Below are 27675 nucleotides of genomic sequence, written 5' to 3' on the forward strand. Positions count from 1 at the left end.
GGCTGATCCTAGAGCGCTGGTGTGGAAGACACAGAGGAGGCCCATACTATGGGAGCGGCGTGGGAGGTAACGAGAGGGGCCGGGCGTTGGCCTTGTGTTGGTCGGCGCTGAGAACAGTGAATCCACGGCTTTAGAGTGGGCCAGACGACCGCTGGGTCGCCTTTTGGTCTACTAGAACTGCCCATCGATAAGTTTCCTAACAGGGTCAAGAAAGACAAGGCGGGGAAGGAGGGACCCCCGAAGGTATCAATGGCAACCTCCTCGCCGGGAGCGTCTCAATCTCTGCGGAAGGACGATCCGGAGGCCCCTGGACCAAGGCCTTTATGGTCGAGCTCTTTTTGGCCATTAAGGAGGACATTGCTGAGCTACGCCCGCAGCTTGCACCTGACCTCAGGAAGTTACGGCGCGACGTGGATGGTGTGGGGGAGCGGGTCGCGACATTAGAGGAGCACGACTTGGAGACGGCAGAGAGCATTCACCAGCTCCAATAGGACGTAATGCGCCTGATGGAGCAGAACTTGGACTTACAAGCCCACGCTGAAGATCTTGAAAATAGATCCCGCCGGAATAATATCAGGATACAGGCGGCGCCGTGGAAGGGCGAGGGATCGGATCTGCGGGAGTATGTGGAGGTGCTCTTCAGGCACATCCTACAGGAGGAAGACCTGCCACCCATCCAAATGGATCGCGTCCACTGGATGGGGCTGCCGAGGGGTGCCAAGGCCCCCCCGCCGGACATCTTGGTATGCGTACATGATTTCCAACTCAAGGAGAGGATTTTGAGGAAAGCACGCGTCATCTACCCTCTGCAGTTCCGTGAGCATCGCCCACTGCTCTACCAGGACCTCGCGGCCTCCACCCTGATCAAACGGAGGGACTTCAAACCCATTACTACCTTCCTGCGCGAGCAAAATGTGCCCTACTCCTGGGGGCATCCCTTCAGACTTATCTTCAAATGGAAGACTAAGCTCATCCAGGTTCGGTCTTTGGACGCAGCCTATGACGGCGGTGGCTCGCCCAGCTGGCGTCGACGAGCTTCGGGGGACTGGCAACGAGTTGGCAGATCTGCCCCGGTGATGAAACCTGACAAGTCCACAAGTCTGCAGGAGCGAGGTGCTGTGGTAGCTTCGGTGGTGTAAGTGACGGAGGCCCATGCAGGCACCTGAGGTATTGCTTGGCTCCAGCTGGGCCGATAACTGGCGCCGGAGAGGACGCGCCGACAGAAGGTACTTGATTGTTCTGTTTGCCCTGGATGGTGAGACAGTCCTGTATCAGGTACTGGCTAAATGACTGGTTGGCGCCACGTTCCCAAAGGGGACTTACTCTACGAACTGTCGTATGTTACATGCTACTTCTTATTTCACTGTTGGTCTGTGGGGGGGTTGGTGGGGTCTCGGGGGGCAGTTATGCAGTTGTTCGGGGTAGGGTTGGTGTGAGGATGGAGGGGTCATGGTGGCAGCCTTTGGATTTGGGAATTGTTATTTTCTTTTGCACTGAGATGTATGTGTGTTCCAATGTACGTTTACATGTACTGACCGGGCTCCGGTTAGATGGGCCCCCCTTCATCCTTGCTGAGCTTGGCAGGTTCCCTTTAAGGACATGGCTCCTATTTCGATAGCTACCTGGAATGTCAAAGGCCTCAACTCCCCTCAGAAGCGGCTCAAGGTGTGGAAATATATCATAGGCCATCACCTAGATGTGGTCGCACTGCAGGAGACCCATTTAGCCCAGGCAGATGAATCACGCCTTAAGCACAAACTATACCCACTTATTTATCGATCCTCTGCCACCTCAAAACACCGAGGGGTGGCCCTGCTCTTCCGCGCAGAAGTTCAGTTTCAGCCGCTCGGGGTGCAGGGGGACAGAGAGGGCCGTTGGATCATGGTAAAGGGAATCCTGAGGGGCAGAATCTGCACTTTTGTAGCACTTTATGCTCCGAACATTGGCCAAACACCCTTTCTTTCCAGCTTATTAGGGAAAATAGCAGATTTTGTAGAGGGCCCTCTCCTTCTCCTGGGCGACTTCAATCTCATATGGCACAAAGGGTTGGACAGCACACACACACAGAGATCAGATGCGGGGACATTCACGGAGGTGACAACACCACTTTCAAGACATGGGACTCTTGGACACTTGGCGGGCACTGTAACCGCACACACGAGACTTCACATTATTTTCTCATGTTCATAAGACGTACTCCCGCCTCGATTACATCTTCATCAGCTAATCTCTGCGGGGCACTCTCCAAGAGGCTAAAATTTCCCCCCTCTTGGTTTCTTACCACAGCCTTTACTCGATATGCCTGCGATGACATGGGCCTAGGACGACTGCCCCTAAATGGTATTTCCCACCCTCCCTCATTCGCGACAAGAAGTCATGTCTCAAGCTGCGCTCTACCATTACTGGCTTCGAGTCTAACCCCCCCACAGGACACATCCGAGTTTACAAACTGGGATGCTCTGAAGGCGGTGATTCGGGGCGAGTGCATCGCCCTCAATTCCGCCCTAAATAAACAACGTGCTCGTGAACGCGAGGCGCTTGAGGCTGATCTAGCTATGGTGGAACTCTCCCACAAAACAGACCCCACACGGCAGAAGCAACGCCATCTCACTGCTCTCAGAGGCAAACTCCAGGCTATCTATTCCAACAGAGCGGAACACACCTTCCTTAAACTGTGGCAGCTATCATACACGCAGGGCAACAAAATAGGCAAACACTTGGCGCGACAATTGAGGGATAAAAGAGAAAAGGAATATATTGGTGGGATTTTTGATTCGACTTGGCAGATCACCCATAGGGATGAAGAGACGGCTACTGTGTTCGGTTCCTTTTATGAGGGTCTTTACGCAGGAGAAACCTTGAACAGCGACGCCCAACAGACGTTCCTTGACTCCCTAACGCTTCCGCAGGTATCCGATGAGTGGAATGCCAGGCTCACAGCTGACATCACCCTGTCTGAAGTGACTCTGGCGATTTCCTCACTAAAAACCAACAAAGCCCCTGGCCCCGACTGCTATACAGCACTCTTTTATAAAACCTTTTCCCCTGAGCTCTCTCTGCATCTGGCCTCTCTTTTTAATGCAATGACCACCGACAGTAAAACGGCTAACACCATGGCTGAGGCGGTGATTTCAGTTATACCCAAGCTGAGGAAGGACCCACGATGCTGCGCCTCCTACCGGCCGATTGGACTACTCAACCTAGATGCCAAGCTTTACACTTCAATTGTTGCCAAACGATCTTATGCCACTCCTCGTCCACCCAGACCAGTCAGGTTTTATCAAAGGGAGACAGACCCATGACAACATTCGCCGCATTATCCACCTCATTGAAAAGGCCAACAAACTCCAGATCCCGGCAATTCTGGTGGGCCTCGACGCGGAGAAGGCCTTTGACCGGGTCAACTGGCCGTTTGTTCCGGGCACTGGCCGCCTTTGGCTTCTCGTCTGAATTAATCGCCATGGTACAGGCAAACTACCGCGCCCCCATCTCCCGGGTGGTAGTCAATGGGGCCCGCTCAGACCTATTTGGGCACTCCGGGGGGACCCGGCAGGGCTGCCCCCTTTCCCCACACCTGTTTGCCCTTAGCATCGATCACCTGGCGATTGCTGTGCGGCAGAATCCAGGTATAAAAGGCATCCCGTTCGCGGGCGACCCTCATAAGATCTCCCTATTTGCCGACGACATCCTTCCATCCCTTATGGATCCAGAAAGCTCCCTGCCAAGCCTTCACTCAGAACTCACCCGCTTTGAGCAGCTATCCGGCTTCAAGGTGAAGGCTGGGAAATCCTTTATTCTTAACATTTCCCTCCCGTCGGAACGAGCTGCCTGCCTCCGCTCATCGACCTCGCTCGCCTGGGCCCCTAAATCGCTCCAGTACCTGGAGGTGTTTCTCACCCCGACGCTTCAGGGGCTCTAATGAGCCAATTTTCCCCCTTTACTCGCTCGAATTCAAGCAGATATAGCGAAATGGAAACCGCTCTTCCTCTCATGGCTGGGTCGTATCCATGCTATCAAGATGACACCTCTGCCCAAACTTCTCTACCTTTTTCAGGCTCTACCCATTAGCTTAGACTCTGACTTTTTTCAGAAACTCAAAACTATGATATTACGCTTCATCTGGCAGGGAGGTCGGGCACGCTTTTCCTACTCCCACCTTTGTCGCCCACTCGCAGAGGGAGGGGACTACCGGATAGTCAATTGTACTACAAAGCGGCCCAAATGAGAGTACTGGTCGAGAGGTCCCAGAAGGACTCTGAGAAACACTGGCTCCACATGGATCGCAGCGTGACGGGTCGGACTATATGGGACCTGGCCTGGCGCTCTTGCAGAGATAGACCTCCAAACGACTATGCCCACCACTTTAAAGGTATAGGACACTATATCAGGAAACGATCGGTGGACTACCTTTTCCTCACCATACTCTCCGATTCACCACACGTCCTCTTTTCCTCCTGCTCTCCATGAAGGTCGCTTTGACTCCTGGAAACAGGGCGGCTGTCTAGCTCCCATCCACCTGTTCCGGGATGGCGAGCCTCTCACCTTCAAGGACTGCCAGGACGAATTTCATTTACCAGAGACCGAATCCTACCACTATACACAACTCATGCACTGGGCACTTCACCCCATTGTAAGGGACGCAGCGGCACGGCCTTTGACTAAATTTGAAGCATTTATTGCTAAATCCTCCTCAAAGAAGGGTGTGATCTCCTTTATATACGCCCCATTGCTCAAAACCACTATCTCACCAAGGCCCAGATATATGGGAATGTGGAAAGAACTGAAACACCCCATTTCTGAGGAGGAGTGGACCTGCCTGTGGGCGGATACCCATTGCTTCAATCGTTCTATAGCGCTCAGAGAGGCTCACCTCAAGACCATGATGGACTGGTACCTACACCCCTCCAAACTCTGGAGGATCTTCCCCAACACCTCAGAGAGATGCTGGAGAGGGTGCAGCCAACTGGGTGATTTTCAACATATATGGTGGGACTGTCCCTCTATCAGACCTTAATGGGAGGAAATCTTGGCGCACATTAAGGAGATGTTAGGCTATCCTATTCCTACTGACATGGCGGGGGTTCTCTTGGGGCTGTGCGACCAATCTCTTCTACACCAAACCAGGGCAGACAAAATGATTATGTGGCTATGCGTTGGAGCAGCCAAGGTCACCTTGGCGGCAGCTTGAAAAAAGAAGGCATGCCACCCTCTGGCAACTCCTGAGCCTGGAAAGGATGGCGGACATCTTCAGAGATGATTTTAAAAACTTTGAATTCCGATGGGGTCCGCTGGTGGCCTTCCTCTCCCGGGGTCTCCCGTCTGCGGTGTGTCCCTCCTCCATCAGGGCACTTCATCTCTTCCAAATCTGAGCGATGACCCATCGCTATCACACTGTTCCATCTCAGTTCATACTATTGCCTACTTTTCCTTATCAGTTGCCATTGGTTTAAGTTACGACCGCCACCATGAGGGGAGGAGGGTGGGGAGGGGGTTGGGGGCGGGGGTTTGTCTTATTACTTAGGGTGCACTGCCTGCCTCCTGTTGAGGCGATCCAGCACAGGCCAGTTCTGCTATGCCACCTACAGCTTTCCAGAGGGGTATCCCTGCTGATGCCGCAATTGGAATGATGCTATGTTATTCTTGGAGTATGGATTATGTATGGGTGGGGCCTCCCGCTGTTTCACTAGCTGTGACACTTTACTGTTTGACAACCGGAATCGGGGTGTCCTCCCTTTCCGATGGATTGCGGGGGCTACCTTTAATTGCCTTCCTTGATTGTCTTGACGTAGGTTTGCATGCACACTCCCCTGCGAGGGATCTTTGGCGCTGGCTATGAATATCAACGCACTGTTTGCTTCTGAGTACTTCAATAAAAAATATTTTTGACAAAAAAAACAGCTTTGGACAATACTATTTCCTGCTGACAGGCAATATTTCTCTCCATGTGTTCCCATACCTGGCATGTCACGCAGTTTGCTGCTTACTTTCCCTCCATGTTAAAGAAAAGTATATGTTTCAGCATCCAGGCTAATGTGCTGCATAGCTAAATACATATAAAGTCCCAAAGGCGAGACTGATTGCATTGCAAATGCTTCTTTCCTTCTAGTTCCCACTCCTGTGATAGGGAGCTGGGGGATAGATAAGTCAACGACAAAAGGAAGATTAACTCAAGTTTAGATTCTCAAAGACAGAAACACAGCAAAAGTGGCAGCAGTGAGTCAAAACAAATGTTGAGGTTGTAATTAGTTTCATATGCCGACGATACCCAACTCCTCATCTCCCTGTCCCAAGCCCCCTCCATAGCTGCGGACAACTTTAAAACTTGTATGCAGGCTCTTGCAGGATGGATGACCCAACACTGCCTGAAGCTAAATGGATCAAAAACGGAGGTTTTGGTAATTGGAGGCAGGGACACGAGCTGGACCAAGGAGTGGTGGCCATCATGTCTGGGGCCGGTACCCACTCCCTGTAAAGCAGCTAAGAACCTGGGGATCTGGGTGGATCCCAGACTTTCCTATGACAGCCATGTGCACAAAGTGGTAGGGAAATGCTTCGGGGTTATGAAGACCCTTAACCGCACCTTAGACCTCCTCCCTCTTGAAGCCAGGCGCACTATGACCCAAGCTCTAGTAACCTCGCGAATTGACTATGGCAATGTGCTTCTCCTCGGAACAACGCAAAAAAACATCAGGAGACTCCAAGTACTTCAAAACACGGCAGCACGCCTAGTCCTTAGACTCCCAAAAAAAACAGCCTCTAAACCAGCCCTAGCCACTCTGCATTGGCTACCCATAAAAAAGAGAGTCCTATTTAAAGCACTTCTTATGTGCTACAGGATCGTCTCGCAGAAAGCTCCCCCTTATATGACCGATTTGGCTATCCCCTATGAGCCCAACAGAACTCTTCGCTCTGGAGGAACAGGACTGCTTAAAATTCCCTGCATCAAGAAAGCCAGAATGGGGGGACGGTCCTTTCGTGTAGTGGCTGCAAAGGAATGGAACTCTCTCCCCATGAGCATCAGACTAGCGGATACAGAGACTAATTTCAGAAAACGTCTGAAAACTCACCTGTTCTCTTTATAATCTCTTTCACTTGGCCCTGACCTTCCTCCACAGCGCGGGGACACGCCAGGATGGCGTCACCATGCGCTTTACAAACCCCTTTTATTATATTATAGTAAATATGTCGGATTTTGGTAATGAAAATAACAGGGATTCTAGAGGCTCTTTCAGCAAGTTCCCAGAATCTGAAGGTAAACTTTCTAAGCAGACTGTGCATTATAAATCACAAATATGACCTCCACTATCGGGTAATCAGATGATATTTGCAGCATGGATTTTTTCTGCATAGGACATCTAGCCAGTGGAATCCACTCGGATCTGCCCATAGAGGACAACATCATATTAGACTGAATGCTCTATCTCCACTAAGCTTTTCTGCCATTTCTTAGGATACCAAAGGTGATTCAGAAGTTAAATAACAATTGTTCATGGATCATTCTCTTTGCTCCAAAATAACTGAGGCAAACGCGGTACCCTTATCTTCTGTAGCTCAGCTTGGAGGCTTCCTGGCCCACCCCAATACAAAAGTCACATTTTACAAATATATTCGAAGTCAGTTTTGAAACTATATGTGAATCTAGAGACCTGGAAACTGTGCAGAAAGCTTTAGACGCTTATTCTCTGCTTTGTGTTGTGATGGGTGTAGTGCTACCAGCCAGAAGGCCGTCAACAAAGCTGTGTATTGTAAAAGATGGAAGTGTGGTCTTCCCATTTCCTCCAGCATTTGATTCAGTTAACAATGTGACAATTTTGCATTATAATTGGCAAGCAATGTTCTCAAGCTTGAAACAGTGAAACGCAAGCTATTCAACATTTCATTTTTCACCTTCTTATTACATCAGGATTTACTTTTTCTGATTGCCTATTGCATTCAATTTCTTTTTTTTTTAATCTCACAAACCAATGTTGTGCTACCTTCCTTGTCTGACTTACCATCATGTAATGACTCCTGCCCACTTCATGCCTTCTCTTCTGCCGACAGATTTTCGCATTCCATTCCTTTCACATTCTACACTAAATTAACAAGCATAGACCTCAAGAGTGGAATCGGTAAATTAAAGCAAGTTGCCATATATGTCTTTATGTGCGTATTAGAGCTGGAGTTACTTCTCCTGACTGCCTACTGTATCCAGATTTATTTTTAATCAGCCTAAAATTACACAAATTAATGTCTTGCATTTCTCCCCAAACCGGACTTCCTATCCTATGACGACTCTCCTCATATTTAGGCCTTCTTTCCAGTTCACATACTTTCATACTCAGTGAGACTGTGAGAAAACAATCTGTCTTGGATCTTTTGACGAAAGTTAAACTGAGCGAGAGGACAAATGCCAAAGAATCAGACACTGGACATTGAGCATAGTAATCTTTTTGAACACAGCAAAATATGAAGACTTAATAATTACATGCAAAACCACAGGCAATTGCACAAGTTTATACCTTGTCTACATTTGCTCTTGTTTTGGCTGACGTCTCAACATACTGCACACCCCATTCATCTGCTTTGCCTCTCGCCTCTTCCACTGGCACCTGCCTGCGCTCTTCTAGGTCCGATTTGTTGCCTACCACGAGGAGAGGGATTTTGTCCTCCTCCGCCTTCACGCGCAAGATCTGTTCCCTTATGTGAAAGAAGAGAAAAAACACAGTACCATTCAGAATAGAGTTCAACTCCATGGATGATTCAATGCTAGCCCCAAAATCAAAAAAATACATTTGAATTCAGATTGTGGTGGGAAATGTTTAACTAAACGTCTTTTCTACATTAGATGAGCTTAACTTGACTAGTAGACACGGGCAAAGTAGTATCAGAAAACTAAATTATACAAAACTAAAGTTCAAATGGCGAGAGTTCAAACCACAAGTGCAATCTAAAATTGAGAGTGGATCACACCTTCTTATAACTTACCTTTAGAAAAAAAAAAAAAGACAACTCATTTGGTCGACACTACGCTAATTTAAAAGGTTAAACTTACTGATATTTTTACTGGGAAAACATGCACCACATAGCAACAACAACAACGGTTTTAGATAAAGATACTCAATAAAGCTGAATATCTCATTTTCCACATGAAAAAAGAAATATTAAAAGCTTACGCATTTAAGGTCAACAGCAGTCCAAAAAGTAGAAAAGTTTATCTCAAAATTTACAAAGACACTTAATATGGGCCGTTCAAATACATTTGATGCGCACAAGGACTTCATAATTATGTGGGATAGGAAGGTCCCTAAGACATTGGATAATATTAAAAACATACAGAAACGGTGAACTTCAAAACATTTGTAGCCTATACCCAAAATATTAGTTTTCCAGTACAAGACACCAATGCATTTGAACTTGTGGACTGTGAATAGCTATCCATTCACTGCAAGGGAAACCCGATCTTAATTAATAGGCAAATCAAGAGAGATTTAAAAAGGGTAACAGTTCATTTTAATTTTCAGCTCATTAACCAAGGCATTTCAGGAGCCCATTAAACGCATGCACGCTGCTGAATTGATCGATTGTTAGGAAGGCACCCGTACCTCACACCACAACAAGACCCTTATTTCAAGGAAGGCTCAATCTCATTTAGTTTGAAGTGCAATTATTTCTTTTTTGCTTAACTTCAGGTTTCGTATAACATGTGGCTATTGAAAGCATGCCTTTACATGCAATCAGTTTTCAGAAAGGGAACCAAATTACAAAGCATGTGTTTTGAGCTCCAACAAGTAGGTGCTTGAAGTTTGTCTCCGCAAACCGTTGGCGCATCGCTCGAAGAGCTCTACCCTTTAAAGCCTCCCCTCCGTAACAGAATTATGCTACACGGAACACGGTATTTAATTAACACATACAAAATGTATCAAACATTACACAACGGAGGTTCCTATACATAACTAATAAAGTAAAAATATTTGCTTGCACACCAAGATATTGGGTCAGCCCAGGGCTCGTTATGCATAGGAACCTCCGTTGTGTAATTGTTGATACATTTTAGATTTGTTAATTAAATACCGTGTATCATAGTTATGTTACAGAGGAGAAGGTTTTAAAGGGTAGAGCTCTTTGTTCTAGTGTTCACAAGTCCGACATTCCAGCCTTCGATTATCTCCAACTTGCTTTACTCTTTTTTTTCTTTTTGCACATCATGTCCATCAGTTTTGTCTCCCAGCGGCCTTCCTATGGCTCTTCAAATACTCGTGCTGTGAAACCTATTGAATAAATACGTGGAAAAAATACTTTTCAGAAAAAGGATTGTCATCTCTTGACCAAATGTCTAATCTTGACAATCAAAAGCCTAATAATAATCACTACAAAACAAAATGTACCATCTAGGTTTAAAAATATATATATTTTCGACAGTACCTCAACCGAAGGATGCAATTGTCAAACCACACAGGATTATTCTGAATTGTTTTTAACACCACCTCTCAGCCTGAAGCTGTAGGTGGAAAACTGCTTTGGCAATCTTCTAGCCATGACGCTACATCAAAGCCATTAGCAGAGACAGATGTAGGTGACCACATCACACGTGTTAAAGAGAGACTACATTAGATATCAATTTTACTAAAGGGCACACCGCTTTGTTTCTGTGACTTTCAGTCATAAAGGGAGCGATTTCGGACAGCCTTACTCCAAGTCCAGCTTGAGATCATAAGATGAACCAAGTGTACAAAACTCTTCCCTGCAACTAGTATTTATGTATTTAGTGCTATCACATCCATTTTGAATATGTTTGACTATATCTGCACTTTCCATATACAAATACATGCTGGTTAAGCAACACTGGCCAATTTTCATCGCAGTCAAATAATCTCACTTTTTATGTAAGCTTGCTTAAGTCTCAGATCCACACCCATTCTTATTTTTGCACTTAGTTTGTGCACTATAACTATGGGGTTCAACTATTCAGATGACTCAGTTATATCACATGTTTATATTGTAGCCTACCCAACTCCCCCTTTTTCTGACTTTGTGCAACCTGGACTTGGCGCCCTTTTATAGAACGATCTAGTAGTTCTAATTCTTCAAAAAAAAAACAAAGGTATGCAACTTCAATTTCTTTCTTACACCTATCTGAATCAGTAGCAATAGTTACCAACACCAGCTTTGGGTGACTCGTGTAAAGAACAATTCCTAAACCTAATTGATTCCTTCAGTCCAGAAGGGGCTTACCTTTCTCAGCTATGTATAAATTTCTTGTAGAGAGTCTTTGCTATTGTGTGCCTTTGTAGGACAACTCAGTCAGGAAAACCTCCCACCATAGATAATTATTCCTCACAGTGCCATTCAGGATTGATTTCAGGTCCACTTTTGCTACACTTAATGGAGGACAATGGGTTCCATTTTAGGAAGGCCATGCCTGCCTGAAGACATGAAGAGTGGAGGAATCCCGCCACCACCCCCAGACATATTTGTCTATCACAGCATTCATGTGGGCTAAGCGGGGAACCCAGGAGGAAGAAACCCTCTTTTAAACTTCAAAAGATAGCTCTTTGATTCAGAGATAGATCACAAAAAAGGGGCTTGTGCACATCTCGGGAAAGGAGATAGGACTTCTAATGGAATTATAAAGAGTAGGGCAGGGAGCCTGGGACTAACTTTTGATGCAATATTACTGTAGCTGACATCCAGGTATGAACTTTGGTCACTTCCATGGATTGTGTTGTAGGACAATCAGCTTCGGAGTCTTGCCTGCTGTGACAGACATTCTTTCAGGAGGTAAGAAGAAAAAGAGAAATGTGTACTTAAAAGCAGCAGAACCCCAACCTAAAACTTCAAAGACTAAGACCCTAAATCACATTTAGTGTCTAGAAAAGGACTATAAGAAGGGAAGGTTGAGACTCCAAACTTGTGTCATTTGCCAAGCATCCAGACAGGCTGTGTGAGAAGGAGAAGCTCTGCAAGAATTCTGCCTGTGACCAGAGGTGGGAACCAAGGCATGCTAGCCTACCTGCTGGGTGAGCGGACACCACCCAAGAAAAACAAAGATCACCTGCCCTGGAGCCCAGAGCACGAGCGCCTGCTTGCCAAGACCAGTGTGCCCTGTAAGGAAGAGGAAAGCATTGGAGGAAGCAAGGTGATTTAGGAGGTCCTAATAGCTAGGATGGGAGTAGCGCTGCAACACCTAATAAATGGCTATGTGGATTACATGTCATCTGTGGACTTAAAGGTCAACCAGACTAAAACTTTTGTTATGGTGGCAGGAGTCCCCCCCCCCCCCCACCCCCAAAGTATCCCCTCTTTTTATATTGGGACTAAGAAACTAGCGGTAGTGGAAACTTTCTCCTACTTGGGGGTTTTATTTGATAGTAAACAAACCTGGCTGCCCATGGTGGGCTGCAGGGCTTTAACAATGGAAAGAATCTTGGTTGCAATCTTTAGTTTCATCAAGAAACTCGGGAACAAGCCCATGGCGGGATAAAAAAAATTTAGAATGCAAAAATCATCTCAGCCACAATATATGGGCGGGGCTGTGGGGAATGGCTCCAAAAGAACTCCTCCAGAGGATAACGGAGGGCTTTTGAAAAAGGATCGCCATTCTTCTGCTTCCTTTTCCCAACTATGTCTGCCACTTGGAGCTGGCCTTGCCGTATACAATGGATGCAGTAAGACTAGCCCCGATTGTGTTGTGGCACTCAATCTGGAGGAGAAACACAGTGGACATGAACCAGGCGATAATACAAAACTGTCTATCGTTAGACAAGGGACATAAAATAGCCTGGTTACAATATGTTGAAACGACTTTACACTCACTAGGTGTTCCACACTGTTTTCTAAACCGAGGTCCTGCACCAAATTCCCTAAAAAGAAACTTAAGGCATTATTTTAGCCAAGGCAGCCAATGCTAGGGAAGAAATTTATTGTGTAAAAACTAACAAAACTTTTCCACCAAATCCCCCCCTTAACGGAAGGTGACTTTTAGGTCTCGCTGGTGTTGCAGCGCGCATGCGCTGCTCGCTCTGCGAGGGCTTCTTGGAATCACTTTCAAAAGTGGTGTTTCGGCTCCGCCCGTAATTTCGGTTGGTTTGCGTCATAAGTTATGCTAATTGGTGTCTTTTCATTATAACAGAGGCTTTTTAGTACCTCCTGGTTACCACCCTGTCCTCTTTTAGCCCCGCCCACCCGGGCTAGATCTTTTACCGGCGACGTGAGACGGTCTGTTTTATAATTACAGGCTCAGCACTTTTTTGTTTACCATTACTGGCAAGTGGGTTGGGTAGCTACGCTTCAAGATCAGCCTAGATTGTGGGCACAGCCGAGGCGCTGGGTTCGCCTGTATGTCTCCGTATGTATTAAGCGCTTTGACTCGGGCGTTCACCCATCACTGTGGGTGTGAGTATCTGTCAGCGCCGTGACTACAGGAGTCACGCCATCACCATGCTCATGGGACAGGTGTCAGTTCCGGGACATTAGCCAGCTCTTTACATCTCGGAGCCCTCCGATGAGTCAGCAGCACGGGCGCCTCCTGCAGGAGGCTTTGCAGTGCTTTTAAGGCGGCGTTGATTAGTGTGGGAGGGTCAGAAGTGAGTGACCCGCACATACGGGTAGATACATCCCTTGGTGCATGTAGAACATATCTCTTCCTTCTCGGTTCGCCCAGTGCCCTGCTTTCCGTCACCAGCTCTTTCCGTCTCGGAGCCCACCGATGAGAGACAGCAGCACGGGCGCCTCATCCAAGAGGCTTCGCTCTGCTTTTAAGGTGGCGTTGATTAGTGTGGGAGGGTCAGAAGTGAGTGACCCGCACATACGGGTAGAGACAGCCGTGGTGCATGTAGAACATATCTCTTCCTTCTCGGTACGCCCAGTGCTCCGCTTTCCGTCACCTTGCCTCTCCATTGCTACCCTCTCATGAGCACCCCCCCTTCTGTCGGTGCCTCATTCTTATGCGTATGATTCACCTCATGGCGGTCCAACAGACATCTGCCGAGCCACCAACTTACCGACGCATCCATCCACCTAACACCCCTTTCCAAAAGATCCATGAATCCACCCATCCACTCAGTCTCTCCATCCGCCCACTAGTACTCCTTCTCTCTTGCGGTCTCGACTTTCCTGTGAAGTCCGTCTCTCGAGCGCTCACTTTCTTTATCCTTGTCACGCTGGAGCTGGAGCACCTGCCTCTCTCTTGTACATACACAGTAAGATTCAGGAACCCCCATTAATACAAAATGCAAACCCAGCCTGGCAGGGAAGGGCCCCCCTGTTTAGCAGGACAGGCCAGGGCTAATTGTAGTGCAGGGGACCCCGCTCACTCCTGTGCCACTGCACCTGCTGCACGATTGACAACTGCAGTTTAGGGTGATGAATCCTGTCATACGTGGGTGGAGGGGAGTGCATCTCTAACCCCTCTCCAGCAGCTACCGCCACCCCCAAACCTCATGAAAAGGCAGCCACTGCTCTTGTTATCTTAATGCCCCGCGACCGAGGGGCGGAAATTCGGCAGACCGACTAAAGAGGAAATACCCCTGGATCACGGGCCAGATGTGCAGGTTTAAGGCAGGTTCCAGCACTCACGAGGAAGGAATCGTTTGTTGATCTGCTGTTGCTCAGACCCCCCCGCCCTCCCTGCAAAGTTCAGACCTTTCCACCATGGGCCTGATGTTCGCACAGGGATGTGTCCCAGCCTGGATCACAAAGTCCACGCTGTCACTCTCTACATGAGGTTACCTCAAATGTTCACCGGGGGAGAATGAAAGGCTGAACCGACCCTACGGTGGTTGGAACTTGTGACCTGCGCGGACAATACCCAGACTGTTGCACCGCGTGCTCAACCCACTGAGCTCATTCCAACCTCAAGATGACGCAATTCTCTTCACTACCGCTCGAGCTAGGATTTACATTGTATGCATAGGTTACATGCAATGCCCCTTTCAGCAGTGAAAAGCAAGGATTCAATTTTCACGCGTCTTTCTAGACATTACCCTTCGGTAAATTATTATTCGGTTGTTCTTCCACTTCACACTGACCAATCTGAAATAGTGACATCACACAGACCACCAGCAAGCTGGGCGAAGCACACTATCCCTGCTGAACATCTCGGAGAAATGTTAGTCTTATGAACGTTCCCGCAATCATCGGTTTCAAATGAAAATATTACACTGAGCCAGCGCGCAGTCCGTGCGTGCAGCTGTTTTTATCTATATCACATGTATCACATGTATACTTAATAAAAGTGAACTTTAAAACAAAATTGTCTTATGATTTGGTAATATGCTCTAACATATAACATTAACAGAGCTAAAATATGCAAAATGTACAAAAAGTACTATATTTAACTACACTATACTGCTAACAACTCCTTTTGCACTACCACCAGCATTAAACCCCAACCATCATCTAACACAAACACCTACAGAAGGAACTCACAAACAGCAACAGTATAAGCACTAAAACCAACACTACCACCAACAAAACCACCTACCAGCACAAATACCACTACAAAAAAATCAACACTTCTAACACTCCTTTCATATCCCTCCTACTACTCTTCTACTCCTCTTTCCTTCCTTATGCCTCGTACTGCTCTCCACACTTTCCTTCCTTCAAAAGCACGCTAATCTCCTCCACGCTTTCTTCCTTCTCCCTCATACTGCTCTCCCCACTCCCCTTTCTTCTGCCTTATGCTACTCTACTCCTCACTATACTTCATTAACCCTCATGCTATTCTTCTCCTCACTCACCTTCCCAAATCTTAAACACTGCTCTTCTACTCCTAGCGCTATGCTTTAAACTACTACACAGCTACCAATTACAATTCTAACATAAAGCCACAACATATCACATACATTCACTCAATAATACATAGCTAAAATACAATACCATTAGCAAAGCAAATGACTTTAACTTAAACAAAGGCGAGACCTATCGCATTTCCAATGCTTGTTCATATTTGGAGGGTGTAAGAAATTTACAGCATTGGTTTGTCCTTTTAAGATTCCGTACTAATCTAATTCCACTGATGATATGTTTCCCAGATAATAAGTATTCCTTAAGTGAGTTGAGTCCTTGTCCTTGTGATAATATATCTGTGCAATGTGATCTCCACTCTCTTTTTCTTCTGTCACTTTTACAAAATACAGAGATTTAGATATCTTTTATCACTTTTAAGTCAGCATAATTTTAAACAATGTCGTATTGCCATGCTGTTCCTGAAGAAGTTCCATGACCCCTATGTTTGTTTCTGCGTAGCCTCCCTTATGTCGGCCTTACTGCGCAGGAGGCAGCTTTTAGAAGGGAGAAACATGTGGAATTTAGCCTCTTGTTCATTGGTGCTTGAAAAGGTATTGGAGAAATTCATGTGATTACTTTTTATCATGCCAAATGTATTTAATTAGTCATCTTGTTTTAGAATGTAGATATATTATTTATAACTATGGGTGGTTGATTATTGCAGCTTAATGAATTATTGCATTTCCAGTATTAAGATCAATTTCCGAATTGTTGTTTATAGTACAAATAGTAGGGTATTTTGCAAGGGCTGCTATGGGTCTTTTAAAATTACAGATTTTTATCAACTTTTTTTTGAAGATTGATTATTTTGTATGTGTATACTTTTATGATCTATGTTTATTAATCAGGTCGAATAAAGTTGATTGGATTGGATTTAGGAGGTCTCAGACAACCTTAGAAAGCTATTCAAGTGGAAGCCGTGGAGAGCAGCCATCAGGCTTGAAGGAGTGTAAAGCAGCTTGTTTGACCAGAATGCAATAGTATAGTATAGATTAAATGAAAAAGAACCAGAAAGTATTTATAAAAATATGTATTTATTATATAATATCAACTAGTAAGTTACAGTATTTCTCACACGGAGATAGACACAAAGCACACACTACTTTAGCAAAGGAATCACAGTAAGAACAAAAGTTACTTACCTGTAAACTGTGGTTCACCAGTATTGGTTTCTTTCATAGATGCACATGCTTGAATAATTCCACGTTGTCGAAGTGGGAGTCCCACGGTCCATAGAATAGTAGTAAGAAACATATGCATATATGTGTTTCTTACTACTATTCTATACAATATAAATATCCAATAGAGTGTATATTTAAAAATAAAACTTTTGAAGTACCATAGAACAGTATTGACTCATAGGAAGCATTGAGGGAGTGAACACTTTTCGGACATATCCATGTCATTATAATGGTCCATATTCCAGCCAAACAGGCTGCAGCACCCTCTAGAACCTTCTCCTCAGAAGCTCAAACCCTCAGATTTTCGTAGCACAAGAGTGTCCAAAGAGTGCATGAGGAGAAGAGAGCCTCGGAGGGGAGGAAGGGTGGGTCGCATGTGAATCTATGAAAGACACAATACTGGAGAACCACAGTTTACAGGTAACCAACTTTGTTCTTCTCCAGTATTAGGGTGTCTTTCATAGATTCACATGCTTGAATAAGAAAAGAAAGCAGTAATAACAACAACCATAAAAGGTAATGCATGAAATAGCAATCATAGAAAGACTGATTGGTAACAACATATTATTTGCACAAGAAAACCTTTTATGACAGGAGGCGGGAAGCAACAGAGGCTCACCTTTATTTGAAGAGATTTCGGAGCACCGCTTGACCCACAGCCGTATCCGCAGTGTTAGCTGTCTCCAGACAGTAGTGCCTTGTGAACGTGTGCCTGCTGGACCACGTTGACGCCCTACAGATCTGATGAAGAGGCACTCCAGCGAACAGGGCAGTAGAGGATGCAACTGCTATCATCGAGTGTGCTCGCACCGGAGCAGAAAGAGGCTTGCCAGCCCATTTATGGCAGTAGGAAATAGCAGAAGAAATCCAGCGAGTGGTGGTCTGCTTGGTGACCGGATGTCCTTTGCGCATCCGCCCATATGCTACAAAGAGTTGGTCCGACTTTCGAAACGCAGCAGTACGCTGGATATAGAACTTGAGGCATCGTTTTAGGTCAAGTGAATGAAGAGTACGCTTAGCAGGAGACTGAAGGTTAAGGAAAAAAGTTTTGAGCATCACGGGTTCATTAAGCTGGAAGTGTGATGGAACCTTTGGTATAAACTTTGGATTTGTACGAAGTATGACAGCATCCTTTGAAAACTGTAGAAAAGGGGGCTGAATAGTAAAAGCTAGTAAGTCACTCACACACCTAGATGTAAGTGCGAGTAGGAGGGAAACCTTCCAAGTAAGAAATTTCAAATCTGCTGAGTGGATTGGTTCGAATGGAGGCTTGATAAGCTGGGCCAAGACGAGATTCAGGCGCCAGAAGGGGGAGGGCAGCGGATGGGTGGAAACATACGGAATAGCCTTTTAAAGAACTGGCAAATGATCCTGGAAGAATATAGAGATGTGGAACCATCATGCCGAAATCGAGAAAGCGCAGCCAGGAAGAATTTCAGAGTGGGATGAGAAAGGCCTGACCTCACCAGGAGAAGGAAAAAAGGCAAGATTTGCTCAGGGGTAGCGAGCATAGGGTCAATGCCTACTGAGTTGCACCAAATGCAAAACGCTTCCATTTTAATTTGTAAGTTTTGATGGTGGAGGGAGCCCGTGCATGAGCGAGGACCTCCCTACAGTCAGGTGCAATGGTTAGATGGGCAAACTCATGGTGCTCAGGTTCCAAGCGGTAAGCTGGAGAGATGCCAAGTCTGGATGGCAGATCTGTCCGTGGTTCATGGTTAGAAGTTGAGGCAGGGGGCGAAGAGTTATTGGTTCGCACTGAGAGAGGAGAAGAAGGCCCGTGAACCACGGTTGGCGCGGCCACCTGGGCGCAATTAGCAGGATGTGACAAGGCTGTGCTCTCATCTTGTGCAGGAGGCGAGGCAGAAGAGGGATCGGTGGAAAAGCGTATGCAAATTTTCTCGACCAATTGATCGAAAATGCATTTCTGCTCGATCCTTTGTGGGGATGCCAACTTGCGTAGTGAAGGCATTTGCGATTCAGCGGAGTCGCAGAGAGATCCAGATCCGGCTGGCCCCACAGGTGAAAGACATACTCCAGAGTCGGTTGGTGAAGTTCCCACTCGTGGTTGTCGGTGGCAGATCTGCTCAGAGAGTCTGCAAGGGCGTTGGAGATGCCCGGAACGTGAACTGCAGTAAAGTGAACTCAATGCTTTATTGCCCATTTCCAGATCTACTGTGCCTGCTTGGAGAGTAGTAGTGATCTCGTACCTCCTTGCTTGTTGAGGTAGTGCATACTGGTGGTGTTGTCTGTACGCGCTAACAATGACTCCCCTTCCACTAGGAGACGGAAGGACTTTAGAGCAAGAAAGATGGTCAAGAGCTCTAGGCGGTTGATGTGCCACGTGCTTTGGATCGCAGTCCATTTGCCATTGATGGACAGTCCCTGTAGGTGTGCGCCCCAACCTTCCAAGGAAGCGTCTGTGGTAAGGGTAAGTGTGGGTGCTGTCTCTAGAAAAGAGCGTCCTGTTGCGACGTTGGGAGGGTGAGCCCACCACTCCAATGCCACCTGTATGCGAGGCGTCAGTGAGACCTTGTCGTTGAACGTACCTGACACTTGCCACCATTGTTTGTCCAACTCTTACTGAATTACTCTCATATTTAGCCTGCAGGTGGGGATCAACTGAATGCAGGAGGAGGCCATGCCCAGAAAGGATTTCAATGTTCGGACTGAAATAGACCTTTTTGAGCGTAGAAGAGTCACCATGTTGGAGATGCGTGCTTGACGTTCCATGGAAACAAACACCCTTGCCAGGTTCGTGACTATCAAAGCTCCCAGAAAGACTGTGCCGAAATAATGTGAGATTTTTCGTGATTGATTGAAAGACCTAAGTTTTGGAAGACTGACAGGCAAGTTTGAGTGTGTTGATTTGCTGTGAGAAAGGATGGAGCCTTTATCAGGCAATTGTCTAAGTAGGGGTAGATTTGTATGTCTTGCAGTCTTAGACAAGCCGCCACGGGAGCCATGATCTTTGTAAAGACCCTTGGGGCGGAACGGAGCCCGAACGGCAAAACCTTGAATTGAAAATGTTTTGTTCTTACTGTGAAGCAGAGGAATCTTCTGTGTCTATGGTGGATTGGCACATGAAAATAGGCATATTGGAGGTCGATTGTAGAGAGGAACTCGTTGAGGTTTAGGAACTGTAAGATTTCTGTCAGTGTCAGCATTCGAAAGGTCCGAGACTTGATGTACTTGTTGAGGGCCCGGAGGTCTAAAATTGTGCGCCACTCTCCTGATTTCTTTCTGATAAGAAAAAAATCGGGAATAAAACCATGACCCCTCTTGTGATCGAGGTACCACTTCGACTGCTCTTTTTTGGATCATAACTGCAACTTGCGCCAACAGTTCCTTTAAGTGTGTAGAAGGGGACCTCTTGGAGGGCAGTTGGGAGGTTACTTGACAAATTCTAGTGCGGGACCTTTTGAAATCACGTCCAAGACCCAACGATCTGATGTTATTTTTGACCAATTGTAAGAGTATTGAGAGATTCGACCTCCAATCTTCGCAGTAGGATGTGACTTGATTTTTAGAAAGTCTTTGTTTTTTAGAGGAATTGCCTCCCCTGTAGGTAGATTTCCGTCTATACTGTTTAGAATCAGTTTGTCTGGTTTGGTTTTGGTTAGAGTAACGCTGTCTGTTGTTGTTATAAGAGCGGTATTGAGTGGAAGAGCCAAAAAAGGAGGATGAGGAGCCCCGGCCACGTGCTCCTAAGGGTTGCTTCAGATATTGGAGAGATCCTAGTGCACGAGCAGTGTCTGTATCTTTTTTGATGGACTCCAAGGCATCGTCCACATGCTTGCCAAAGAGGGATTCCCCATCAAAAGGCATGTCAAGTATTCTGGCTTGCACTTCAGGTCGAAAGGACGTGGCTTTAAGACAGCCCTGCCTTCATAAAACCGCGGCTCCTGCCAGCTGTCTGAATCCTGTAGAGGAAATGTCAATTGCCCAATCTATAATTTCTGACAACATTTTTTCACCTTCTTGTAGGATCTTCAGGGCTTCCGCCTTAAATGAATCAGGAATAAGGTCCACAAATGCTGACATCTCAGACCACATTTGTCGGTCATAACGGCCAAGGATGGTCAAGGAATTTGCTGCCCTTACTGTAGTTGCAGACATGGTGGTGAACTTTTTCCGATGGTGTCCAGGCGACGACCCTCTTGGTCAGGCGGGGATGTTAAAGGAGAAGCTGGATTACGGGATCTCTTTTGGGCAGCCTGCGTGATTACCGAGTCCGGCTTTGGCTGGGAAACAAGGCAGGCAGGTGAATTGTCAGGCACCTTATATTTCTTGTCGAGGCCTGGGAGTACCGCCGGAACAGAATTTGGTTGATGCATAAGCTTGAGCCCTCACTGCCAAATAAAGTCTATAATTGGTATAGAACACACTTGTTTTAATGGTTTATCTTTGAAATCATAGAGGAAACAATCCTCTTGTCTAGTGACCAAGGGTAAATGAAAGCGCTTCGCTGTCCTTTCCATCAAAAGGTGGAACCCTCCTATATCCACCGGAGGAGATGCGAGAGGGGAATCTGGAGAAGGGGACGGAGTATGAGCTTGGTAATTGTCCCAATCTTGTAGAACAGTGTCATCATCCTGGTCCATATTATTATCCTCATCATCGGCATCCTGAGGAACTGGTGACCGAGCTGGTGGAACCGGAACTGACACCGGTATTGATGTTGGTAGCGGAGAGGCCTACATAGAGGGTGGAAAACGAAGATTGTAGTCTTCCAACATATATTGTAGGTTTAAAATCAACGAAAGCGGTAATTGAGCCATAGGAACTCCTTGATCGTCATCATTATTATCATCTGCAATGGAGATATGAGAGTCTAGATCCTCATCATCATAATCTTGGCATTTTATATTCAATTCAGACGGGCTATTTGCAGCTCTTAAGTTGTCATCCCATCTGAACCGCCAGAGGCATCCTCATCTGCAGATGCAAATAGTTGCGCAGGCAGACCAGTGGAGTGTTGTACAGGGCTCAATACCAGTGGTGCGGGTTGTCGAGGTGTAGCTGTTGCCACTGTGAAGGTGGTTGCAGTCGCCAAAGATAAATGCACCGTCGACAGACTCGTCGAAGAGATAGTCGACTGTGTCGTCGTCGAGGCCCTCGTTGACAACTGAACTGCCGTCGACGAAGAGGGTGCTAGCGTCGACAAGGCTTTCAGCATCAACGGACCCACCGTCGACGGCAAGGCTACCGCCGACGACACTGCCTCCTACGAGGTACTCGCCGACGACGAGACCATTATCGATGAAGAGGTAAGCGTCGATGACTATGTCCGCGAAGACGAAGCCTTCGTCGACGAGTGACGTTTTGGAGGAGCCGTCGACGAGACTGATTTCTTGGCCGTCGACGTGATTGTTATTGTCGATGAGATTGGACGAACCTCTAGAACAGTTGTCGACGATGTTGAAGATTTATTTATAAAGTTTTATATAGCGCAAACTTGATCCCGAAGGATATCAGAGCGCTTTACAATACTTTTTATAGCAACAGTTGAACCGCATTGTCACAGTTAGGAACATAATTCAAAACAAAAAGTGAGACATCAAATCACACAGGGCGCATGCATCAGGAATTCTCCATCCGGAAATGTAATAGGACTATGCTTAGCCAGCGGTAGGAGATGTCCCCAGACGAACTGTAACCTCGCTCATGTCAGCGTGTATTCTTTCCTTAATTATCCCTCCTCCTGTATCCAAGAGGTATATTCTATATCTGTTTAAGGATCCCCGGCTGTAATGTGTGCATTTGTATCCCCTCAGCTTGCAGTGCCGCCGCCTCAGCCTACTGGTGCAGAGCCCGTAACGTTCTAGTTTTGTATCCTTTCTCCTTTGTAGCGTCACTTGTTGTATTGTACATCGTTCTGCCCCCTTCAATTAATGCTTGCGCTCCATAAATATCCATTACATAAATACATCAAACCCCCCCCACGAACCCTCCCCCTTCCCCGAAGGAAATTCATACTACTCCCTTTGACGCTCGCATTGTTTTGATTTGTCAGAAGTTTAGAGCTCTCAAAATCTAGTTGGGTATATGCTTTAAAGGAGGCAGGCAAGAGGTGGCCTGTGCTACAATCAATGGTGAAATATGCCATTCTCTATAAATACCTAAACTCAGCAGTGGAATGCCAAACACCCCCACTGAAAAAGCAGCATGACTATACAGTGTACAGATAAGCTCTGCCCTTTACCTATGCTAAAGCATACCAGTACTTTGTTTATACATAAAACCTGGATCTACACTTACTACCTATGATTCGGACACTAATCCGCACCAAACCAAAATCAGAGGAGCGGGGTAAATAATCCCTTTCTTTTCAACACAACAGAGCTGTTGGGTCCTTGTACAGTTTGTCTTGGCTAATAGCACAAGTTACCATATACGAACAATTCTGACCAAGAGAAGTTATCACATAGCAAACATTTGCCTCAGAGCTAACCTTTCCTTCTACACAAATGAACATTTTTGATCTGCACATTTGAAGAGATGAACACGACAAACATGATCTCAGTAAGATAGCTTGAGTGCAGACAAATAGCAAAGAAACCCAAAGATGCCGGCATCACATTGGTTCAAATTTAAACCTTTGATTCATCCAAGGTCAATAAAATGAGCACCACAGAGTTGAGCAATCACCCTTATTCAAGTTACTAGTGCAACTTCAGCAAGTGGTGTGCTCTGTATGTATACTGGGATACATAAATGAGCTTAGTTATTCTAAAGATTCTAATTGTAAGGAACAATCTATGCTCTGCCCAAAAGTCCAAGTGTAGGGAAGTTTAGGTTTATGATTGGTCCCCTCGTACATATTGATTTTGCTTTCCGGCATTTCTTAAATTCCGAGGAATGCAAGTCTGCCATTTAGTCTCCCAGTGCCTGGACTCCTAATGATGTAAAACTGACTAAGCTCAATTGGCTTATTTAATGACTAAATATGGCCGACGTAAACTGGCGTAGAAATATTTCAGTGGTGTAGAAATACATCAGTGGTATATAAAACCTGGAATTCAGTGTACATTTGCACCATTCACATATATTAATGCAAATAATTGGTTTAAAAGGCTGAAGTCTAAAACGTGCCAGCAGTGGCACACGTCATGTCGTCTTCGTCGACAGAGAGCAGGTCGTGGTCGAGGTAGAAATCACGGTGACAGATTTCGTAGTCGTAGACGTGCGCGTCGACGAGCCCGTCGACGGGCTGGCACCTTTTTTAGAGGAAAAGGGCAGAGCTGGAGTCTGCAACACCAGAGAACCAGGTCCCGTAGGCGTAGAGGCCGGCAAACTCCGTGGGGGAACTGGATTCAGAGCGTCAGAGAGCTTCTTCTTTTTAAGGAAAGGAGAAGGAATCTCAGTCTCACACCCATGCTTTAGAGAGGTCTTGGAATGGTGGGAAGACACACTCTCCACATCAAACACAGGGTTGTCTGAGGTCTTCAACTTCTGCAGCCACAGAAGGAGACAGGCCTCTCTGGCGTTTAAAGTCTTTGATGAAAAAGTCCTGCAAAACTTGCAATTCCTCACCTTATGATCCAGATACAAGCAATAAATGCATTTTTATGAGGGTCCTCAGAAAAAAAGCAAAGTTTTCCACAGGCAGTACAGGGCCGAAACAAAGACCTTTTAGAAGAAGACATTCTGAAGATTTTGGAGTTTTTGATAGAAGAAAACTGAGCAAGCTCAGATAGACTCCCTTCACACGACGTGCGGTAGAAAATCTGAGGGTTTGAGCTTCTGAGGAGAAGGTTCTAGAGGGTGCTGCAGCCTGATTGGCTGGAATATGGACCATTATAACGACATGGATAGGTTAGAAAAGTGTACACTCCCTCAATGCTTTCTAGGAGTCAATACTGTTCTATGGTACTTCAAAATTTTTATTTTTAAATATACACTCTATTGGACATTTATATTGTATATCTTTTATATATATGTATATTTATATATTTTGCATATATGTTTCTTACTACTATTCTATGTACCATGGGACTCCCACTTCGACGACTGGGAATTATTCAAGGATGTGAATCTATGAAAGACACCCTAATACTGGAGAAATATCACTAACACACAGGGGGCCCCGGGGAGGGAGGGGGGGAAACAAACCATACACTAAGAAAATGGTATAAGAACCAAGACTCGAGTCAAGACAATGTCGAGAGGACGTCGAATTGCTGGGGATCCACAGAACCACCCAAGCTAAGTTGATAGGGACCCCACGGAGAGCACGTGCAGTGTGAACATGACTGCATGCTCCGTACAAGTCTATGTGTAAGTCGCTGTAGAATTTTTAAAGATTAGAGACCCTTTCCAGTGGACCCTGAAGTAACCCCGTGGAAGACAGAAGGATGGTGAGCCATTCAACCCGTGGATATCATGGTACCCAAGTTAACTTTCCCAGGGAAGCCGGGTGCATAGATGTGAAGTGGGTCGGAAACCGAAGTCGATCCCAACGCAGGACTTCAGGAAAGTGCCGCTGCTGGAAGGGAAGAAAGTGCTGGAGAAATCCAAATGTGGATTCTTGAAGGGGAGTACCTGAAAGCAGAGGGGACAGAGTCTACGTCACTCGGGGTGACAAATGCCTTCCGATGTTGGGTGCTTCTGGAAAGATGATGGAGACCTTGACTCTACAACTGTGAGGACCAGGCAATGCTGAGGACGACCAGGATCTGGATACAAGCTGCCCCACGAAGGATGTCGAGTGCTGAGGGGTCGGTGTCCGCCAGGAGCACCAACAAGCCTTGAGAAATGCTACCCAGTGAGGAAGTCAAGCAGGTGCACATTTGGGACCAGCAAGGTCCAGGGGACTCACCACAAGCATGGAGCAAGGACAGACACCGAGCAATTAGGGGAGCCCAAGGAAAACAAAGGTGACCCTCAAATGGACCCCTAGGCCAGAGGCACAGGATTCGCAAGAGGACCTCAAGCAGCTCACCAAAAGATACAGGCCACGATGCACACAATGCGGTGTGGGTGGAGATTCTGGTCACTGGAGGTGCTCTAGGTCGGGGCTACTTGGAGCCCGAAGATCTTCTTGCAAAGATGTCAACAAGTCTTTGCAACTGCAACGGGGACACGGTACCCAGGGGTTCAGTTATTGCAACACCCACAAGGACTACTGGCCTCAAACTTGGTGAGAGGGTAGAGCAGGCCTCGGGAGCTGGGAAAAACCACCACCTGTGTTGCAGAGCCCACGAACTACGGTGTAACTCAGGATCTGCAGAAAAGTCGACTTGGTTGAGGTGCCTGCGAAAGCAGAGGAATGACTCCTTCACTCCAAGGGAGATATCCAGGTAGTCCTTGATGCTTCACAAGCCTTGGAAGGTTCCTGTATGATGCACAGGCACAGACGATACAGCAAACTGGAAGGGAGACAAAGTCAGGCCCAAACAAAGTCCAGCGATGTCCAGAGTGCCCAGACAGTAGAAATGCAGTGGTTTCAGTTATAAATTTTAAATGACGAATCTAGGGACCTACACCCAGGTAACCTCTTAAGATTCAGGGGACCCTCTCAGGGGATGATCTGGACAGGGGGGAGGTTACTCCCATGTCCTTTGTCCAGTTTTGTGCCAGAGCGGTTTGAACTGGACTATGCACAGGGACACCAAATGTGCCCCTCATGCAGACTTTCAGGCGCTGGCAAGTGCACCCACCCAGCCCTAATACACTAAATCCTGACTGGGAGGTGGTCACACCTCCCTGTGACAGGATGCCTATTGTTCTGCCTTCCCCTGCTCGAGCTTGGCTCAGCAGCAGGAGAGCAGAAATGTATCTCTGGTCGGCAGCAGCAATTTTGTGCTGTCCGGGACTAGAAGGCTGGTACCGAGAACACTGAGATTCTAACGGAGGGCTCTTCCAGTGCTTGGAATCCTACCCTCACACCGTTTAATGGTGTGGGGGTATGATTCCAACATGTTTGATACCAAACATGATAGGATTCGTTGCAGCCGTTTTCAGGATGGTCATCGCGCAATTACGCGGTGCGCCTCTATATAGTATATGGCTGCTTCCCTGACAACCCGGCAGAATGGATTTCGTAGGCTTCAGGGTGGTCCTGCTTGTGAAGGGGCATCCTCTCACTTAGAAGCAAGCACCCTGCCTTCAGGATTGTAAAGTCCTGCTATGGGGGTGACTTATAGGATTTAAGTGCAGTGACCCGTAGATATAGTATACCTACATCTTTAATAAGTGGTGCATGCAACAGCAGTGTTGTAGTTCCATTCTGAATGGCCACTCAAGGGTGGCATAATACATGCTGCAGCCCATGGGAGACCTCTGGGGTACCTATGCCCTGGGTACATGGGTACCATGTACTAGGGACTGACAAGGGTACCCTAGCATGCAGTCTGGGGTGTACCTAGGTACTGAATACAACTGTTTAGGGAGAAAGCAGATAGACTGGGGCCTGATTATCAGGATCCCAGTCAGACTAGTCAAAAACGGATTCACATCAAGCAAAAAGTGGGGATAACCATAAGAAGCAGATCCTACTTTCCTACATCGATGTTTTTAACTATAATTTCAGACATTTGTTTCAGATGCAATTAACAATCTTTAGAAATGTTAAAAAGGATGTCTAGAAAAATAAACTGAAAACCTGATGTTAGCCCTTCCTGCATTTTATGGTCAGTTAATTTCTTTCGACGTATTGTCCCTCAGTGGAATTATGGTCTTTCAAAAGGTGCTTAAAATGCAAAAGCTCTCGACAGAAGAC

The 27675-nt window shown here is 46.4% G+C and overlaps 1 protein-coding gene across 1 annotated transcript in view; it reads right to left on the reverse strand.

Annotated features, from left to right (window-relative positions):
• RALB (RAS like proto-oncogene B) overlaps positions 1–27675 on the reverse strand; it is a 298265-nt gene that overhangs the window by 44349 nt on the left and 226241 nt on the right. The window contains exon 4 of the mRNA XM_086957107.1: positions 8502–8679. Coding sequence (XP_086813233.1) covers positions 8502–8679 — 178 coding nt within the window. The remainder of the gene's footprint in view (positions 1–8501; positions 8680–27675) is intronic.

Source organism: Lissotriton vulgaris, chromosome 2_1 (assembly GCF_964263255.1).
Source record: "Lissotriton vulgaris chromosome 2_1, aLisVul1.2, whole genome shotgun sequence".
Classification (NCBI taxonomy): Eukaryota; Metazoa; Chordata; class Amphibia; order Caudata; family Salamandridae; genus Lissotriton; species Lissotriton vulgaris.